The sequence below is a fragment of the Lissotriton vulgaris genome, chromosome 10 (assembly GCF_964263255.1).
Source record: "Lissotriton vulgaris chromosome 10, aLisVul1.2, whole genome shotgun sequence".
Lineage (NCBI taxonomy): Eukaryota > Metazoa > Chordata > Amphibia > Caudata > Salamandridae > Lissotriton > Lissotriton vulgaris.
Window position 1 is genome coordinate 227,077,731 of NC_141698.1, and position 20,583 is coordinate 227,098,313.

General features: G+C 49.5%; 1 protein-coding gene across 3 annotated transcripts in view; it reads left to right on the forward strand.

Moving 5' to 3' along the window:
• GTF3C1 (general transcription factor IIIC subunit 1) overlaps window positions 1-19,735 on the forward strand; it is a 2,762,707-nt gene extending 2,742,972 nt beyond the window's left edge. For all 3 annotated transcript variants that reach the window (XM_086940909.1, XM_086940911.1, XM_086940910.1), the window contains one exon: window positions 19,326-19,735. In XM_086940909.1, coding sequence (XP_086797035.1) covers window positions 19,326-19,550 — 225 coding nt within the window. In that variant the 3' untranslated portion in view covers window positions 19,551-19,735. The remainder of the gene's footprint in view (window positions 1-19,325) is intronic.
• The last annotated feature ends 848 nt before the right edge of the window (window positions 19,736-20,583 follow it).

The following is a 20,583-nucleotide window of genomic DNA, read 5'->3' on the forward strand; positions in this document are numbered from 1 at the left end:
TGTTAGTATGAAAAGTGCGTACAGTAAAAGGAGTATTACGAAATAATACTGTAAAAGCATTGATCTGGTTTCTTAGCCATAAGATGGTTAAAATGAATAAAATATATACATTCATATATACATTGGCTAATGACCTCAACTGGTGCTTCTAACTACGCCTACCCCGGTGTACCTGACCTAAGCGCTGCGAGGCCCCAGGGCGGTTATGCGCTATACAAATGCAATTTTTCATTTCATTTCAATTTTTCATTTCTATGGCAGGCCTTGACAATCCTGAAGGCAGAGTGCTTGGAATCGTGTGAGATGGTGCTCTGGCATGAGCTGAGCCTGTGTGCAGCTTGCGGAACTAAGTACTCTTAGGTGCATTATAATCCTCGCGGTTAAATGCTATCTTTGGTATTGCTTTATCAAAACATGTCGAGTAAGGTGTCATACGAATTGGAATACTAACCCCTCGCCAATTCTGGCGACGGGGTTAGCATTCCACCCTTCTAGAGGGACACGACATGTATGTAACTGTGAACCCCGGTTAAAGTTAAACGAAGCCTCAGCTCCACAAAATGGATGCTGCCACCACAGACACGAGTCTGACCTCCTGCTGCTGGGAGTCCTTCCAGCGAGGAGAGCTTGGATAAAGGGTTTCCTGTCCGGGGCGGTGCTAGCACCATCCCAGACAGGGTTTTGTGTATCCTGGGTAGGCAGGGCTTTACAGGAAGGTGACTGCTGAGTGGCACCCCGGTTCTCACTACGCATAGGCCGGTCAGAACCAGTTCCAGGGGCACACCAGCGCCTGGCCTGGGGAAAGTCCGGCATGGGAGAGGGGTGTAACCACCCCCCTCCTAGTCCCACCCATAGGCTGGACCTAGTCACCGGGTCAGCCCCTTTTCGTAGTATAAAGATAGGAGCGGGCCCCCTGTTCAAATTAGATCATCTTTGGAATCAAGACACGACTTTCTGCGAAAGGACATCAAGATTTCTTCTTCAAGATTCTCCCTTGTGGCTAAGGAGTAGTCACCCTGCATCCGCAGGCACCATCAAGAACACTGCGGTCTGCTGCAAGTCCTTCCTCAGGAATCCGACGACCCAGCACGACGAGACCCGGCTTCCCTGGCACCTCTGACCTCTACTCACCTCTACAGCCAAGCTGAGAACCGTGAGTGCGACGAGACCTCGAGGGACCGACGATCGCCAAGACTGCACGACTTCTTCACAACAAGCCCGCCGAGTGTCCCTCTGGTGAGTGCTTTGGGGTCCGAGAAGCCCCAACCCTGAGCAGCTCCAGCACCGAAGATCAGCCTCCCAGCATCTCCACGATCTGCGTGGGGCCCTTCTGCTTTTTGCTGCTCACCGCGTTGTTTGGCTACTAGCCGGCTGGCTTGTGGCCTTCTTAACGACGCCCGACGACATCACTGCTGCTGGTCTGGTTGCTCCAGACTGGCCCTTGCTTCCTTCCACAAGAGAAGCACCCCGGACCCTCCTGGTCCACTCCAGACGCCATTTTGAGTCCACCGCGTGGGCTTGAATTTGCCAAGGCTTTGTTGCCCAATCCTGGATCCAGCGACGCCGACAGCTTCATCCATCGTGGGACAGCTCGCTCCTCCATCCTGGTCGCCGACAACGCCTCCTGGTCCGTGAGATCTGCAGAGCACAGCGTCGCCCACTCACCTGGTCGAGGTGACTACCATCCGGTGCCCTCCTGGTGCCACCTGACTACTGGCTAGTAGTCACGAACTTGGTCCCCTCTGCTTTCAGGTATCGTCCATCTTCAAGATCCAGGCTTGGATCACTTCGAACTCTCTTCACTGGTCGCCTGCCAGCATCTTTCTTCCAGGCTCCTGGTCCGTCTACGAGGATTCCCGACGTCTTTTGAGACCTATGCAGCTGCAGCCCCTGGGCTAGGTAACTTCGGCATTTCGGTGCCCCAGCATAGCCTCACTATCCAAGGGTCAGAATCCACTTTCGTTTTCCTCCTACCAGGTCGGGTTCGCCCGAGAACACTAACTTTGTGAAATCTAGCTACCATAGACTTTGTCCCGCATCACACGTGAGAGTGCTCACTCTGCACCCGAGTCCCCTGGGTCTCCTAGAAGTAGTCTAACGATTCTATAGTCAAGTCCTAGCGATTCCAAAGCCTATTAGTACTGTACTTACCTGCTAGTAATTTCGCATTCCACTTTCAGAGTATATGGTTTTCCGTGCCCCTCGGGCATTTGTATATACTGTGCTAACTTAAGTATTTTCGTAAGAGTTTTGTGTTGTGCTTAGTACCCTGTCCTCATAAAGAGTACAGGGCTGTTGTGATTTTAATAAATACACTGTTTATTTTCATAACACTTGTGTGGTGTCCTTTCACTTGGTGTTCAAGGGGTATATGTGTGGTATAACAGCTGGCTTAACACGCTCTCTCGAGTCTTTAGCCTTAGACTGCTCGTATCCATGCTACTAGGATAGCTGGTCTATAAGGTTGACTTACAACCAATCATCAATAAGGGTTGCTGGACTGATACATAGTGTTCACTAGAATAGTGAGCACTGCATATCAGGCCACCTTCTCACATTGGTGAGCAGCGGTTGGGATTTGAGCTTGCTGTTGTTTTACCATACGTATCCTAAGAATATCTTGTTGAAAGATCACATAAGTACTTTTAGGTACATATAACTTAGCTTAGAATACTCTGAGTTCTACTGAACCAGCTGTTGCAGCTCCTCAAGGCTTAGCACACCTTGGCTGCAACTCTTAGCAAGGGATCAGTAGGTAAACACATAGTGTAGGTAGGTGCCTCACTTACACCACACTAGAAGCATGTCTAACCTCGGAGAGTCTACAGAGACCCCTCTGGTGGTTGAGGACCCTCCACAGGCCTCTTCTAGATATGCAGCCCTTAGCTTCCAGGAGATGAGACAAGTGTGTACCTCCAGGAAGCTAAGACAGGGGTTTAACCCCAAAATCCCATTTCTGATTGGTCTCTTAGAGACTTATGATGCTAGAAAGGCTGAGAAACTTCTTAACTCCTCTCATCCAGAAGGGGACATGCCCGCCCTAGAAGGAACCAGGGGTGACCCAGATCTCATCCATCTCTCAGGTGAGGAAGATGATGATCAGGAGACATCTGGGGATGAGGCAGACAAAAGTCCAGAAGTAGTTAGTCTGCTAACTAGGGACAACTTAAGCAGGCATGAGAATGGTACTAGGAGATCCCTGGGACCCCTCTCAGGCCAGCTTAACATTGGGAATGGACAAGTTAGGTCTCTGTCAAGAGGCTCTAACAGATCCATTCAAACCAATGGCTCTCAGGCCTCTGCTCTGAGGAGGATGACCTCCCCTCAGAGGAGAATCTATGAAGCCAAGGAAAGGGAAGTCAATCTGAGGATTGCCAGGGAAGGACTTGCCCTGGCCAAAGAAAGACTTGCCTTTGCTAGAGAGCAGGAATTGAGTGGGTCAAAACCCACTGGTGGCAGCATTGTACCTAGCAATAGGGAAAGGAGTTTTGATACAAAACACCTGAATAAGATAGTGCCCCCCTTTAAACAAGGGGATGACATCCACAAATGGATTACTGCTTTGGAGAGGGCCTGCACTGTGCAGGGTGTTCCCCAGAGTCAGTGGGCAGCTATCTTGTGGCTCTCCTTTGAAGGTAAAGGTAGAGATAAGCTCCTCACTACTAGAGTGGAGGATGCTAACGATTACCAAGTCCTGAAGAACACACTGATTGATGGGTTTGGCCTAACCACTGAGCAGTACAGGTTGCTGTTCAGGGATACCCAGAAAACTCAGTCTCAGGATTGGTCTGACTTTGTAGATTGTGCCACTAAGGCTTTGGAGGGCTGGTTTCTGGGCAGTAAGGTTACTGATTATACAGGATTGTACAATTTGATCATGAGAGAACAAATTTTAAACAATTGTCAGAACCAGTTGTTGCATCAGCATCTTGTTGACTCAGATCTGACCTCTCCCCAAGAATTGGGAAAGAAGGCAGACAGATGGGTCAGAACAAGAGTTAAACAGAACCAGGGCCAGAATCAAGGTGGTCAGAAGAAAGCAGACCAGAAGGGTAAAGATTCTAAGGGTGAAACTGACCAGAAGTCTTCAACAGGTCCCCAACAACCCAAAGAGGGTGGGGTCAGGCTCCCCAGAAAAAGAAGAATCAAGAAGGCCAATCTAAAAGGTGGTGCCAATACTGCAAAAGTATAAATCACTGGTTTAGTGAGTGCACCAAGAAAGGAGGAGGGCAGACTCCTGCCACTGCAGCCCCTAAGGCACCTGTGCCCCCTAGTACAGTCAGCAGTGGTAGTGCACCTCCCAAGGGTTTAGTTGGGTTAACCTTGGGTTCTGAGGGGTATGACAACTTAGTTGGCACACTCACTCAGGCTGTCCTTGTCTGTACATGGGATGTGGATATATCCCCTGATATAAGTCCCAATACTTTGGGCAAATACAGACAGACACCTTTGATAAATGGAAGAATGGCTCAGGCCTATAGGGACACTTGTGCCAGTGTCACAATGGTGACACCTAACTTTGTGGACCCTGGACAGATCATGCCAGGTACAGATTTCCTGGTGACCAATGCAAGCAATGTCACTACCAGTCATAGTATGGCAGTTGTTGCTTTCTCCTGGGGAGGGGTAAATGGCCAGAAAAAGGTTGTTGTTAGTTGAGACCTCCCAGTAGATTGTTTGTTGGGCAATGATTTGGAGTCCTCACAATGGTCAGAAGTGGAGCAGAGGACTCACATGGAGATGTTAGGCTTGCCAGCACATGTGCTTGCTGTGACTAGGTCACAGGCCAGAAGATGCCCCACTGAACAGGTGCTGGATCCTGGAACAATGGACCAGACACCTCCCAAGAAGAAGAGCAGTAGGGTTAAGGCATTGCCTTCCCCCTTGCCCCAGGTTGAGGATCAAGTCTCAGAGGAGGCTGACCTACAGGAACTGAGGGAAACTGAGCCTAAAGAGTTTGAACTTGATCAAGTTGAATTCCTGGGCTCAGGGGGACCCTCAAGAGAAGACCTGGGGAAGGAACAATTAGACTGCCCTTCCCTTGAACCCCTCAGACAGCAGGCTGCTGCTGAGGCTGCTGGGAACGCCACAGGTACCCACAAGGTATACTGGGATGATGGACTCCTGTACACTGAGGCAAGAGACCCCAAGCCTGGCATGACCAGGAGGCTGGTTGTACCCTTGACTCAGAGAGGTTTCCTTCTTACCTTGGCCCATGAGATTCCCTTAGCAGGTCACTTAGGCCAGACAAAGACTTGGGACAGGCTTGTCTCACACTTTCACTGGCCTCACATGAATGAGGATACCAAGGAGTTTTGTCGCTCCTGTGTCACTTGCCAAGCCAGTGGTAAGTCAGGTGGCACAACAAAGGCCCCCCTTATACCAATGCCTGTGGTGGGGGTGCCCTTTGAAAGAGTGGGGATTGACATTGTTGGTCCAATGGAACCCCAGACAGCATCAGGGCACAAGTTTATACTGGTGGTAGTGGATCATGCCACCAGGTATCCTGAAGCTATTCCACTTAGGACCACTACAGCACCTGTAGTGGCAAGGGCCCTAGTTGGAGTGTTCTCCAGAGTGGGCTTCCCTAAGGAGGTTGTCTCTGACAGAGGTACAAACTTCATGTCAAGCTACTTAACTGCTATGTGGAAGGAATGTGGTGTCAACTACAAGTTCACTACACCCTATCATCCACAATGCAATGGGCTTGTTGAAAGGTTCAACAGGACCCTAAAAGGGATGATTCATGGACCACCTGAAAAGCTCAGGCGAAGATGGGATGTCCTGATACCCTGCCTTCTGTTTGCTTACAGAGAGGTCCCACAAAAGGGGGTTGGCTACAGCCCTTTTGAACTTTTGTATGGGCATCCTGTGAGAGGCCCCCTGTGTTTGGTGAAGGAAGGATGGGAGAGACCTCTCAAAAAGCCTGCAACCAGCATAGTGGACTATGTACTTGGTCTCCGCTCCAGGATGGCTGAGTATATGGAGAAGGCATCTGAAAACCTTAAGGCCAGTCAAGAACTCCAAAAAGCTTGGCATGACCAAAAGGCTGTCCTGACTGTTTATCAGCCTGGACAGAAGGTGTGGGTGTTGGAGCCAGTGGCCCCAGCAGCACTCAAAGACAAATGGTCTGGGCCCTAAACCATTCTTGAGCAAAAGGGAGAGGTCACCTACCTGGTGGACCTTGGAACTCCCAGGAGCCCCCACAGGGTGCTCCATGTCAACAGGCTCAAAGCATATGTCGACAGGAAGGACATGAGCTTGCTCATGGCCATAGATGAGGGACAGGAGGAAGAGAGTGACCCTCTCCCAGACCTGCTCACTCAGAATCCTGATGATGGGTCAGTAGATGGTGTTGTCTTTTGTGGCAGCCTCTCTGAACATCAACAGAAAGACTGTAAACAGGTTCTTCAGTCTTTCAGACCTATGTTCTCTCTGACACCCAGTCAGACCAATTGGTGCACCCATGAGGTTGACACTGGGGACAGCCTGCCAGTCAAGAGTAAAATCTACAGGCAGCCTGATCATGTTAGAGACTGCATCAAAACTGAAGTGCAGAAAATGTTGGAGTTGGGAGTCATTGAACCCTCAGATAGCCCTTGGGCTAGTCCAGTAGTTCTAGTGCCAAAACCTCACACCCAGGGTGGTAAGAAAGAGATGAGGTTCTGCGTAGACTACAGGGGTCTCAATGCAGTCACTAAGACTGATGCCCACCCAATACCAAGGGCAGATGAGCTTATAGATAGATTGGCTTCTGCCAACTACTTAAGCACATTTGACCTGACAGCTGGGTACTGGCAAATCAGGTTAGCTGAGGATGCTAAGCCCAAGACAGCATTTTCAACCCCTGGTGGGCATTATCAATTTGTGGTAATGCCCTTTGGTCTGAAAAATGCACCTGCCACCTTCCGAAGGTTGGTGAATCATGTCCTTACTGGGCTGGATGACTTCTGTGCAGCATATCTTGATGATATTGCTGTCTTTAGCTCCACCTGGGAGGATCACCTGGTCCACCTGAGGAAAGTGTTAGAGGCTCTGCAAGCAACAGGCCTCACTATCAAGGCCACCAAGTGCCAGATAGGGCAGACACAGGTTGTATACCTGGGCCACCTTGTAGGTGGAAGCCAGGTTCAGCCACTGGAGAGCAAAATACAGTCAATCAGGGACTGGGCTCCTCCAACCACCCAGACTCAGGTTCGAGCTTTCTTGGGCCTGACTGGTTACTACAGAAAGTTTGTCAGGAACTATGGATCAATTGTGACTCCATTAAATGAACTGACAAGTAAGAAAATGCCAAAAAAGGTTCAGTGGACAGCAGGCTGTCAAAAAGCATTCGACGACCTAAAGCAGGCCATGTGCACAGCACCTATCCTAAAGAGTCCAGACTACTCCAAACCATTCATTGTCCAAACAGATGCTTCTGAGTTGGGTGTGGGAGCTGTTCTATCTCAACTTAATTTTGATGGTCAAGACCAGCCCATTGCTTTTATAAGCAGGAGGCTGACCCCCAGAGAGAAGAATTGGTCAGCTATTGAGAGGGAGGCCTTTGCTGTGGTTTGGGCCCTGAAGAAGCTGAGGCCATACTTGTTTGGCACTCACTTCAAGATTCAGACCGACCATAAGCCCCTCTTGTGGCTAAATCAGATGAAGGGTGAAAACCCCAAACTGCTTAGGTGGTCCATTTCCCTACAGGGGATGGACTTTACAGTGGAACATAGACCTGGTACTGATCATGGCAATGCCGATGGGCTCTCCAGATATTTCCACTTAGAACAAGAAGACTCACCTGGTCAAGGTTAGGTTATTGTCCCAAAGTTTTGGGGGGGGGGGGTAATGTAGGAGAGTAGGGTCTGCAATCCTATGATCACCCAGATTTTTTGCTTTTGTTTCACTGGTTTACGACTTTCTCTGGCTGTGGGCCTGCCAATCAGACCCACAGCCTGGCTGTTCTCTCTCTAAATTACAACATGTACCCTAGGTGCATTTACCAATTGGTACTGGGCCACCTTATCAGACCCTGTAACTCAGGGCATAGGTGTACCCAGGGCCTACCAGGGGCTGAAGCATGTATTATGCCCCCCCTGGCTGGCCTCCTAAATTTGACACAACTGGCTGCATGACAGCTGGGGCAAAGTCGTGTAATCACCCTTTGCTGTAGATATAGTATACCTATATCTAACCCTAAAAATGGACACACAGATTCCTATCAGTCACTCCTATGGCAGGCCTTGACAATCCTGAAGGCAGAGTGCTTGGAATCGTGTGAGATGGTGCTCTGGCATGAACTGAGCCTGTCTGCAGCTTACGGAACCAAGTCCTAATAGCTGTTCAATGATAACGCATACCATATACTCTTAAGTGCATTATAATCCTCGCAGTTAAATGCTATCTTTGGTATTGCTTTATCAAAACATGTCGAGTAAGGTGTCATACGAATTAGAATACTAACCCCTCGCCAATTCTGGCGACGGGGTTAGCATTCCACCCTTCTAGAGGGACACGACATGTATGTAACTGTGAACCCCGGTTAAAGTTAAACGAAGCCTCAGCTCCACAAAATGGATGCTGCCACCACAATCTGAAAGAGACACGTTAGTGATAGATTCCTTACCTTAGAATATCCCCAGGCGTCAGACTGGATCCGGAAACTTTTGCGTAGCAATACCCCTGCGCGCCGGTAGGCGTCGTCTGCGGCTCCGCGTCCGTCGTCGGCGTCGTGAGCGCCGGGATGACGTCGTCGGAGTACTTAGACGGCGCCCATGCGCGCTGACGTCAGTTCTTCTTTTTTCCGCGCCAGCTAGCGCAGATCCGGAATAAGCTCTACCCCCAGTCACTTTTTGACTGAAAACTTTTTGATCTTTTGATCTTCTCTTTAGTCGACTTCTCGACTATCGGAGCCAGGGATGCCCGGGTTCAAGCCTTGTTCGAAGTGCGGCCGACTCATGTCGGTCACGGACCCCCATCGCCGGTGTCTGAAGTGCTTAGGCCTCGACCACGACGATCGATCCTGCTCCGACTGCCGGGCCCTGACGTCGAAGGCTAGGCGGGAGCGGTCCCGCAAGCGTCTCGAGCTGAGGCAGTCGGCCCCGCGCCGTTCCAGGTCCCGGTCCCGGTCCCACGGGAGGTCGAGGGACAGGTCGCGAGGTCGGAGTCATCGACGTTCCGGGAGTGGACACCGATCGTCTGGTTCCAAGTCCTCAGGTAAGAGCCATGAGAGGTCGGAGCGACACCATCGATCCTCTGACCCGCCCCGACGCTCGCTCGATGCGGCCGGGGACTCGGGCGACACCGCCCACGCGGCTCCGCGGGAGTCGCAAGCGTCGCCGCCTGCCCCACACCTTCGGGTCCCTGGGCACGGCGCGTCGCAGGAGGAGGTCGAGAGGTACCTCATGGCCATGAGGGCCCTCCCTCCTCAGTCGGTTCCCGTGGCGCCTTCGGGCCGATCGGTCCCGTCTGGAGGTCCTTCCGGGTCGGGCGCTTCGGCCCCGACGACGTCGGGTGCTTCGGCCCCGGCGCCGCTGGCGACTTCGGTCCCGGCGCCGCACGACCTCGCTGGATCCGGCTCCGGGACCCCGCCGGTCGACCCTACGACCTCGCCGGCGCCGTCCCTTCAGGTGTCGTCCCCGGCAGCCGATGTGGTTGCCGCCCCCAATGTTTCCTACGGTCCTACTCAGGAGTCGGAAGGGCGCCGCTGGGCGCCGATTCCGTCGGCCTTTGGAGACTTTTATCTCCACGAGGAGGCCCTGGCTGTTAATCCTGGTCTCCAGGAGCCAGGTGACGAGGAGCAATGGGAGGGGTCCGAGGACCCTCTGGCACGTGATTGCCAGTCACATCAGGACTGGACATATGAGCTTGGGGAGGCCAGTGGTATTGACACCTCGCCAGACACTGGATTTACATCGCCCCCGACTGTGGCTTCGGAGGCGGGTTCTGCTTACAGCGTAGTGTTGACGAAGGCAGCTAAGGCCTTAAACCTTCAGCTCCCCGTCGCGGCCGTGAGGACTAATCTCCTCACTGAGGTCCTCAAACAGCAGTCCGGCTCCGCGGAGCCCCTCCTGCCGTTCAATGAGGCCTTGTGTGACGTTCTTCTGGGCACTTGGTCCAAGCCCGCCACAGGCCCCCCTGTGGACAGGAACGTGGCCAGACGCTACCGCCCGGCACCGGGCGACCCATGCTTTTTGTCCACCCATCCCACCCCCGAGAGTCTGGTACTCCAGGCCTCAAACTCCCAAACCGCATTCCCATCGGCCCCGCCCGACAGGGAATCCAAGAGATATGAACAGTTCGGGAAGAAGGTTTTCTCGTCTGTGAGCCTAGGGCTGCGGTCTGTGAACACCGCCTGTCTCTTGGGCCGCTACACCCACACCCTGTGGGACACGGTTGCGGAGGTGCTGCCTAGATGCCCGGAGGAGGTCCAGGCTAAACTCAGCCAAGCCCTGGCGGACGGCCGAGATGCAGCACGCTTTTCTATCCGGTGTGGGCTGGATACTACGGACTCACTGGGCAGGGCGATGGCAACGACGGTGGCGGTTCGACGCCACGCCTGGTTGAGGTCCGCCAACTTCTCGGCCGATGTCCAGGCCACCCTCCTGGACATGCCGTTTGATGGCCGTCGCCTCTTCGGCGACAAGGCAGACCATGCGCTGGAACGTTTCAAGGACTCCAGGGCCACGGCCAAGTCCTTGGGCCTTACGGCCCCACGCCAGCAATCGGGTGCCTTTCGCTCCTTTCGTGGCCACGGAAGGGGCGCCCCACCACGTACCGTCAGCCACGCGCCGCAGAATGTTCAGCAACGCGGTGGCGGACGTGGGAACCGCCGTGGCGGTGGTCGGGGCCAGCGGCGAGGCCAGTCCACACCTCCCTCAGCAGCCCCTGCCTCAAAACCTTCCTAGTCCGAGTTTTCAGGCCCATGTGACGCCTGTGGGAGGCAGGGTTCGCCATCACCTCTCCCACTGGCATACAGTCACTTCGGACAGGTGGGTGCTGCAAATTGTCCGAAGGGGCTTCTCCCTCCCCTTCGAGTCATCCCCTCCATCCATGCCACCTCAATACCACCGTGTGTCGGGGGATCACTTGCAACTTCTGCAAGAGGAGGTTTCGGCCCTCTTGGCCAAGAGGGCCATCGAGCGTGTTCCTGGGCCAGAAGTAGGACGTGGCTGTTACTCCCACTACTTTCTGGTACCCAAGAAGGGCAAAGGGGGCATACGCCCTATCTTGGATCTGCGGAACGTCAACGGCTTCCTCCGGACGGTGAAGTTCAAGATGCTCACTTTGGCTCAGGTCCTGGCTGCCCAGGACCCAGGAAACTGGATGGTAGCGTTGGACTTGCAGGACGCCTATTTCCACATCCCCGTCCTGCCGGCCCACCGGCGTTACCTGCGGTTCACGGTAGGCCAAGAGCACTTTCAGTTTACCGTGCTCCCCTTCGGCCTTACCAGCGCCCCACGGGTGTTCACGAAGGTGATGGCGGTGGTCGCAGCCCATCTGCGCAGGGAGGGGGTATCAGTCTTCCCCTACGTCGACGACTGGTTGTTGAAGGCGGGCTCGCCCCAGACAGTCGTCAGCCACCTCCAGACTACGGCCGACCTCCTGCACTTGCTGGGGTTCTCCATCAATGTGCCGAAGTCACACCTGTGTCCCTCTCAGAAGCTCCTCTTCATCGGAGCGGTTCTCGACTCGGCGCGGTTTCGGGTTTACCCACACGAGCAGCGGGTTCGGGATATTCAGGCTCTGGTTCCCATCTTCCAGCCGTTATCCCGGGTCTCGGTCAGGTTGACGCTGCGGCTTCTGGGACTGATGGCCTCCTGCATCCTTCTGGTGCGTCACGCCAGGTGGCGGATGCGGGCTCTGCAGTGGGACCTGAAGTTTCAGTGGGCCCAGCATCAGGGCAACCTGTCCGATCATGTCCTGATCTCGGAGGGCACTGCGAGGCAACTGCAGTGGTAGCTCACGGACCGCGACTGGGTCAGTGGCAGGCCCCTCTCCCTACCCCAGCCGGAGCACGTAGTTGTGACGGACGCGTCCCTCCAGGGCTGGGGAGGCCACATGGGAGAGGCGGAGATCAGAGGCCTCTGGTCTCTGGCGGAGTCCCGGCTCCATATCAACCTTCTGGAGCTGCGGGCGATTCGTCTAGCACTGAAGGCATTCCTCCCCTCTGTCCGGGGGAGCGTAGTGCAAGTGTTCACCGATAACACCACCGCCATGTGGTACTGCAACAAACAGGGCGGTGTGGGGTCGTGGACCCTCTGCCAGGAGGCTCTGCGCCTCTGGCAGTGGCTGGAACATCAGGGCGTGACCCTGGTGGTTCAACACCTGGCAGGCTCTCTGAATGCCAGGGCGGACGAACTCAGCCACCGGTGCATGATGGATCACGAATGGCGTCTGAACTCGGACGTGGCGCAAGGTCTCTTTCAGCAGTGGGGAGAGCCTTGGTTAGATCTATTCGCCACAGAAGAGAACGCGCAATGTCATCAGTTCTGCGCGTTGGAATTTCCAAGGCGGCACTCGCTCGGAGACGCTTTTCGTCGCGAGTGGAGCTGCGGTCTGTTGTACGCCTTTCCGCCTATACCACTTCTGCCCAGAGTGCTGAAGAAGATCAGGCGCGACCGGGCCCAAGTTATCCTTGTGGCTCCGGACTGGGCACGAAGATACTGGTATCCCGAGCTACTCAGCATGTCAGTCGATCCCCCGTTTCATCTGCCTCTTCGGGAGGACCTTCTGTCGCAGCAGCAGGGGGCGGTCCTGCACCCGAACCTGTCCAGTCTCCACCTACAAGCTTGGAGATTGAGCGGCGGCAGTTGAGGCCATTTGACTTGCCTCCTGAAGTCTGTGATATCATTCTGGCAGCCAGGCGTCCCTCCACAAAGTCGGTATACGCCTGCCGGTGGAACAGATTTGTGGCATGGTGCACAGCAAAGGCTGTGGATCCTCTCTCGGCACCCCTTTCGGAAGTGCTGCTCTTTCTTCTTTCCCTTGCCCAGCAGGGCTCTGCTCTGGGCACTCTTAAAGGGTACCTTTCTGCTCTATCAGCCTTCTTGAGGCTACCAGATCAGCCTTCTTTATTCAAGCCCCCTATTGTGAGTAGATTTCTGAAGGGCATCACGCACATGTTTCCTCCTGTTCCCTTCGTGATGCCCCAGTGGGACATGAATCTGGTTCTCACCTATCTGATGTGTGCTCCCTTTGAGCCGCTTCATAACTGCCCTCTTCGTCTCCTTACTCTAAAGACGGCATTCCTGGTTGCCATCACCTCTGCCAGGAGGGTGAGTGAGCTCCAGGCTCTTTCTTCTTATCCACCTTTCCTGTCTGTTCATCCTGATAAGGTGGTGTTACGTACACGACCTTCCTTTCTGCCCAAGGTTGTCACGGCCTTCCACATCGGGCAGTCCATCACTTTGCCCACCTTCTTTCCGCCTCCGCATCCCTCGAAAGAGGAGGAGAGGCTCCACCGTCTGGATCCAAAACGTGCGCTCTCCTACTACCTAGATCGCACACGCCAATTCCGGGTGGATGACCAACTCTTCGTTGGTTACGTGGGCGCGAAGAAGGGAAAGGCTGTGCACAAGAGGACCATCTCTAGGTGGATCATCTTGTGTATTCAAGCATGTTACTCCATGGCGAGGAAGGAGCCCCCGGCTGGATTGCGGGCTCACTCCACTCGGGCCACGGCAACGACAACTGCCCTGGGCCGCGGTGTCCCCCTGCAGGACATCTGTCAGGCAGCCACGTGGGCCTCGCTGCACACGTTCGCAAGACACTACTGCCTGGACAGTCAAGTCCGGAGGGATGGCTTCTTTGGCCGTTCCGTCCTCCAGGACTTTCTGGTGTGATATTGGTTCGCAGACCCACCACCGGGGTTGGTATTGCTGGGGTATCTATTCTAAGGTAAGGAATCTATCACTAACGTGTCTCTTTCAGATGCACAAGTTACTACTTGTGTAACGATATATCTGTAAGAGACATTAGTTAGTGATAGATTCCTTACCGCCCACCCATCCTCCCCGTTCTGCGAACCGATATCTAGGGTTAAGGTCATCCCCTTTCAGGGCCCTAGTTTCATGGCACCAGTGTTAGTTCTATCATGGCTCTGCGTATCTGGCGCGGAAAAGCTGTGTTATCAGAACTGACGTCAGCGCGCATGGGCGCCGTCTAAGTACTCCGACGACGTCATCCCGGCGCTCACGACGCCGACGACGGACGCGGAGCCGCAGACGACGCCTACCGGCGCGCAGGGGTATTGCTACGCAAAAGTTTCCGGATCCAGTCTGACGCCTGGGGATATTCTAAGGTAAGGAATCTATCACTAACTAATGTCTCTTACAGATATATCGTTACACAAGTAGTAACTTGTGCTTCAGGGCCCTAGTTTTACATGGCGCCAGTGTTGGTTCTCTCATGGCTCTGCGTCTCCTGGCGCGGAAAAGCTGTGTACAAAGAACTGACGTCAGCGCGCGGAGGCGGCGTCTATATACTCCAGCGACGTCATCACGGCGCACGACGCCAACGACGGATGCGGAGCCGCAGGGGACACCTGCAGACGACGCCTACCGACGCGCAGGGGTACTGCTACGCAAAAGTTTCCGGATCCAGACTGACGCTTGGGGATATTCTAAGGTAAGGAATCTAACACTAACTAATGTTTCTTACAGATATATCGTTACCGAAGGTAAGTAACTTGTTCATCACGCTCATTAGCAGTGGGGAACACATTGACAATAATTTAGCAAAGCTGAGAGGAAATAGGCTGTGAACACTGACACCTTTTCATGTTTAAACCATTGGTATCCATAGTTTATCTGTACAATGTCAACTGTAAGAGACAATGGTTTATCCATGTTACCATGCTTGTGATTGGCAGCTCCTCCAGTCCCTCAGAGAGGGATATTTCCTGACATTCTTAAAGGCTCACATCTGACCCTCTCCTTCAGCCCTCATTCTGGCATTTTCAACAAGTGAGATATCTTGAGTTGAAAGGAGCAATCCCCATGCTTAGCAAGCACATTAAACAAGCATTTGCAATGCAATAGGTCTCGTATTAGGAAAGTTTGAGCTATTGGTATTGTAAATGACAAATTTTTTATTTAGGTTTTATTTTTGAAAATAGCTAAATTAATAGCTTTGTCATTTACCATGCCAATAGTTATAACTTTCGCAAATATGACACCTATAGCATTTGTAATGCAATGTGTTGTATTTACGTGACTTACATGTATTGATATTACAAATAACAATGGTTTATAATTTTTTAAAATAATTAATACTTAAATAAAAGTTATTGTAATTTATAATGGCAATAGCTTAAACTTTTGTAAATAACATTTGTGAAGATTATGTTCAGTGTATTTTATTGTGACGAAAATCCAAGAACATATGTCAAATATTAACATCTTTTTCTTACATTTGTAATAAAGCTTGAAACATTGAGATAACATATTTGAACCAGTTGTTGTTGAATGGTTGCACAGATTGATGCTGTGGTGGAGCTCAGTGAAGTTGTGGTGCCACAGAGTGATGCTGTGGTGGTGCTGAGTGATGCTGTATGCTATGCTATGTTTTGTTTTGCTATCCTATGTTTTGTTTTGTTATGCTATGCTATGATGTTTTGTTATGCTATGCTACTTTTTGTTATGCTATGCTATGTTTTGCTATGCTATGTTATGCTATGCTATGTTTTGTTATGCTATGCTTTGTTATGCTATGTTTTGCTCTGCTATGCTTTGTTATGCTATGCTATGTTGTGTTTTATTATGCTATGCTTTGTTTTGCTATGCTATGATTTGTTATGCTATGCTATGTTTTGCTGTGTTTGGTATGCTATGCTGTGTTTTGTTATGCTATTATATGTTTTGTTATGCCATGCTATGTTTTGTTATGCTATGCTATGTTGTGTTTTGCTAGGCTATGCTTTGTTATGCTATGCTTTGTTTTGATATGCTATGTTTTGTTTTGGTATGCTATGTTTTGTTATGCTATGCTTTGTTATGCTATGTTTTGTGATGCTATGTTTTGTGATGCTATGTTTTGTTATGCTATGTTTTGTTATGCTATGCTATGTTGTGTTATGTATGCTATGGTTTGTTGTGTTTTGTTATGCTATGCTATGTTTTGTTATGTATGCTATGGTTTGTTGTGTTTTGTTATGCTTTGCTTTGTTTTGCTATGCTATGATTTGTTATGCTATGCTATGTCTTGCTGTGTTTGGTATGCTATGCTGTGTTTTGCTATGCTATTATATGTTTTGTTAAGCCAGGCTATGTTTTGTTGTGTTTTGTTATGCTATGCTATGTTTTGTTGTATTTTGCTAGGCTATGCTTTGTTATGCTATGCTATGTTTTGGTATGCTATATTTTGTTATGCTATGCTTTGTTATGCTATGTTTTGTTATGCTATGTTTTGTTATGATATGTTTTGTTATGCTATGCTAAGCTTTGTTTTGTTATGCTATGCTATGTTGTGTTTTGCTATGCTTTGTTTTGTTATGCTATGCTATGTTTTGTTATGTATGCTATGGTTTGTTGTGTTTTGCTATGTTTTGTTTTGCTATGTTTTGTTATGCTATGCTTTGTTATGCTATGCTTTGTTGTGTTTTGCTATGTTTTGTTTTGCAATGCTATGCTTTGTTATACTATTCTATGTTTTGTTTTGCTATGCTTTGTTTTGGTATGTTTTGTTGTATTTTGTTATGCTATGCTTTGTTATGCTATGCTATTTTTTCCTATGCTTTGTTTTGTTATGCTATGCTATGTTTTGTTATGCTATGCTGGTGAGGGTGGGTGAGTGAGTGGGTTAGGGTGGGTGAGTGGGTGAGGGTGGGTGGGTGAGTGAGTGAGGGTGAGCGAGTGAGGGTGGGTGAGGGTGGGTGGGTGAGTGAGGGTGAGTGTGTTAGAGCGAGGGTGAGAGGGTTGTGAGGTTGTGTATCCTGTGCTTTTTTTGTTATGCCATGCTATGTTTTGTTATGCTATGCAGATGAGGTTGTATGAGGGCGAGGGTGTGATGGTGTGTGAGGGTGAGAGGGTTGGGAGGGTGAGGGTGAGTGAGGGTGTGTGCGGGTGAGGGTGTGTGCGGGTGAGGGTGTGTGCGGGTGAGGGTGTGTGAGGGTGAGGGTGTGTGCGGGTGAGGGGGTGTGTGAGAAGGGGTGTGAGGGTGAGGGTGTGAGGTTGAGTGAGGGTGTGTGAGGGTTAGAGGATGGGTGAGTGGGTGTGAGGATGCTTAAGGGTGTGTGAGGGTGAGTGAGGATGGGTGAGGGTGAGTGAGGGTGTGTGAGGGTGAGGGTGTGTGAGGGGTGAGGGTGAGTGAGGGTGTGTGAGGGTGAAAGGGTGTGTGAGGTGAGAGGGTGTGTGAGGGGGTGTGATGGTGAGTCTGCAAAGAAACAGCAAATACCTACAAAACATACCATTTCTAAATAACAGTTTAGATAAAGGTTGCTCTCCCACACATAAAAAATAACCACACCACCCGAACCAGCTTTAGTATTAACTGCAGACATTTGATTTACAAATGGCCACTGAAGCGTCCCTTTATCAGCGCTGCTCAGTCTGCAGCACACATCACATTTGCACCTACACTCTGGCCTGCCGCTTTTCACGAAATCGCTTTTCTTGGCACGAAAAGCAGGACATATTGTAGGGTGGAGGGAGTGACTGATGGGCTGAGAGCCCCTCCCTGCGAGGAGGAACCAGACCTTCAGCTATTACAGAAATGCGGTAGTAAATGCAGCACTCACTGCCATGGAGCCCGGCATTGCTTTCCCGCAGATTACTCGCGGTGCACATGTCCATTTTGGGTGTTCTGTTTTTGAAGACATGTATAAGGCACTGCCGCTCACTTAATGTCAGAACAAACCAAAGAAAAATAATACAATTAGATGGGGTAATACAGGCGAAACTTGAATCTGAGATCTTTTAATACATTTCTCAAACTGGCAACATTCGAAACGTTCAGCTTGTCTCTGATATTCCAGACCTTGGACCTGGAGGACTGGTTATAGTGCTTGGATCTCCAGGGTGCCTAATTACATATTCCCAACAAGGAAGTGTCTCTGGAAGCTCCACTGCTTCATAGTGGATTGAATGCTTAGTTGTTTCTCAATTGTGCCTTTCATCACCACCACACTTTTCAACAAGATCCTTTTTTCTATGCCTGCCTTCCTGAAATCAGGCATACAAAATATTCCCACAGCTAGATCATTTGCTAATGAAAGGGAAGAATTTGGGTTTGATGGAGAAACATCTGCAAGACACCTGTGTCCTGTTGACCTGGTCTTCTCACAGAATTTCACCAAATCATTTTTACTCTTTAGTTATACCTCCACTCTACACATTGAAGGAGGGCATCTTTTTTCAGACAGAGGGCGCAGATCATTCAGTTCTCCTGTTACTTCAACTTTACCAGTGGCAAATCCAACCTCCCTCTCTTACTTTCCACCTCCTGCTGGATCAATTGACTTCATTTTCTAGTGAAGTTGTAAATTACATATATTAAATGGGAGCTGAGATTCTAGTGTCATCAATTATTGATAAATCTGCTGTAAGAGGAACAAATGTCTTCATGATTGATGCATCCCTTGCCAGTTAAATTGTCCACCTTGAACGAATTGTCAATCAGCAGGACTAGTCTTGGTATATACAAAAGCAACCTGGCAACTTGCTGCAGCTCACAGCAGTTGAAGTGGCACTCCTTCTGCCTCTAGAATAGGGGAATGAAGGTTAAACACTACCACAATGCACTAAATCAATGAGTGATCGAGGCATCTATGTAAAGAGACTCTGGACACCTAATTTATGCCCTGGAGCCTAGTCACCCTTTCTCTAACACCTCTTGGTAGGAAAGGCAAGTTCTACATTTAACAGAAATTGTAAAGTGCTCATTCACTTCTAAGGATATCTCTCTGGGTAGAACAATTACCCAAACAACATCTTTGTGATTGAAATTATAGAGCTAATCATGTGGAAACAGGCCTTCAAGCATTTCTTTCAGACAAGGTGTTAGCCTTCCGGTAGATGGAATACGCATCAGAAAACTTGAACACACATACACTTGTGGTAGGTGCTATACTAAGTGCTTAATATGCTCCTTTTAGATACATTCAAGCTAATTGAAATTTCTTTAACTTAAACTTTTGTATGTTTTATTTATTCACTATGTAGAGGCACTGTGGGATAAAAAGGGGCTATTATTTAAGCATAATATTTGTATTTGATGTGTAAATTCTATTAGTGCAAACATTTGTTCTATTAGTGCAAACATTTGTTGTTCTATTATTGGAAACGTTGTTTCGAATACTGAAAAAATAAAATACTGTTTGAATCTCTGCTTATATTTTACAGGGGTTAGAAGTTATTGGGTGTGTCAAAAAAAGCTACATTGAAAAGTCTTCAGCAGTGGTATCCCTCTTCTCTTTGCCTATAATTGAAGAAGAAATTAAAAACCCGAAACTGCACCAGAACACACTACTTTTTTACGAGCCCACAATTGATTGTACAATAAAACTTGGCAGAGTATTCCCATCAGAATTGAACTGGAATAAATGGCTGAATCTCATCCCTGTTTAAGAAGTAACTGTATATACCTCCTTTTAACTTGAAAGCAGAGAATTCTAAAGAATCTTTGTGGGGCTTTTTTGTAAGTGGTAACTTTTTTTATTTTGCTCAGCATTTGCTTTAAGTACATTGTCTGCTAATTTATTTTTCAAATTGCCATTGGCTCCACTCTTGCAAAATAAATATTTTTAGATTGATTGGGCAAGTTTCCATTTGCTTAATGTATGTGTGCTTTTTATTTGTCGTGAAAACACCAGAAGATTAAAACAGAAATCCATTCCTGAGCAGCTAGCCTTCCTATCTGTATAAAGGGAATAACTGGGCTGATAAGAAGGTGCTATGGGAAAGAGGAAGAAGGACGTCATTGGAGCGTTTTCAGAAAAGTTGCAAATCAAAAGAGAAATTACTAACTTTGTCTCAGTTGTTAAACTAAACACTCATTGTACATATCACATGGAAGGACTCTCAATTGTTCATTTTCAGCAGTCTAGTTACTGAAATAAGGGTGCTCATAAAGTGAATCCAAACAACTCTATTGGAACGTTATAGTCCAAAGTCCTTATTATTATGGTTTTTGAAGCGCTGAACTGGTTCCGACTGAAGCAAACGACCAATCCAAAACTCTGCGTATCGTCTTAAAAGCCTTGGGGTTTAAAACGGAATGCCCAGTACACATACTCCCCAAGCCGCCATCTTAGATCTTGTCATTCTTTTTTTTATCCATTGACCGTGCTAAATAAGCATTCCCAGGGCATAATGGTTCACATTTGCATATTGAATGCATATTTTGTATATTCACTTCTCATAAGTGATTGGACCCTGAATCTCAGGCTTTAAAATAAATGTATTTTCTTCCTCTCTTGTGTATGCTGATGGAATGTTTTGTGTATTTCCAAAATTGCCTTATTGTCTACTACTTCAGCCTAGGAAACTACCATTTACTTAGAGCACTGTAGTGTTAGGCCTCAGACCCTCCTGCGCAGGCCGCGCTGCATAAACAAGACCTTTTACTATGGTTTACACTGCAGGCACAATTGCTTCTGGT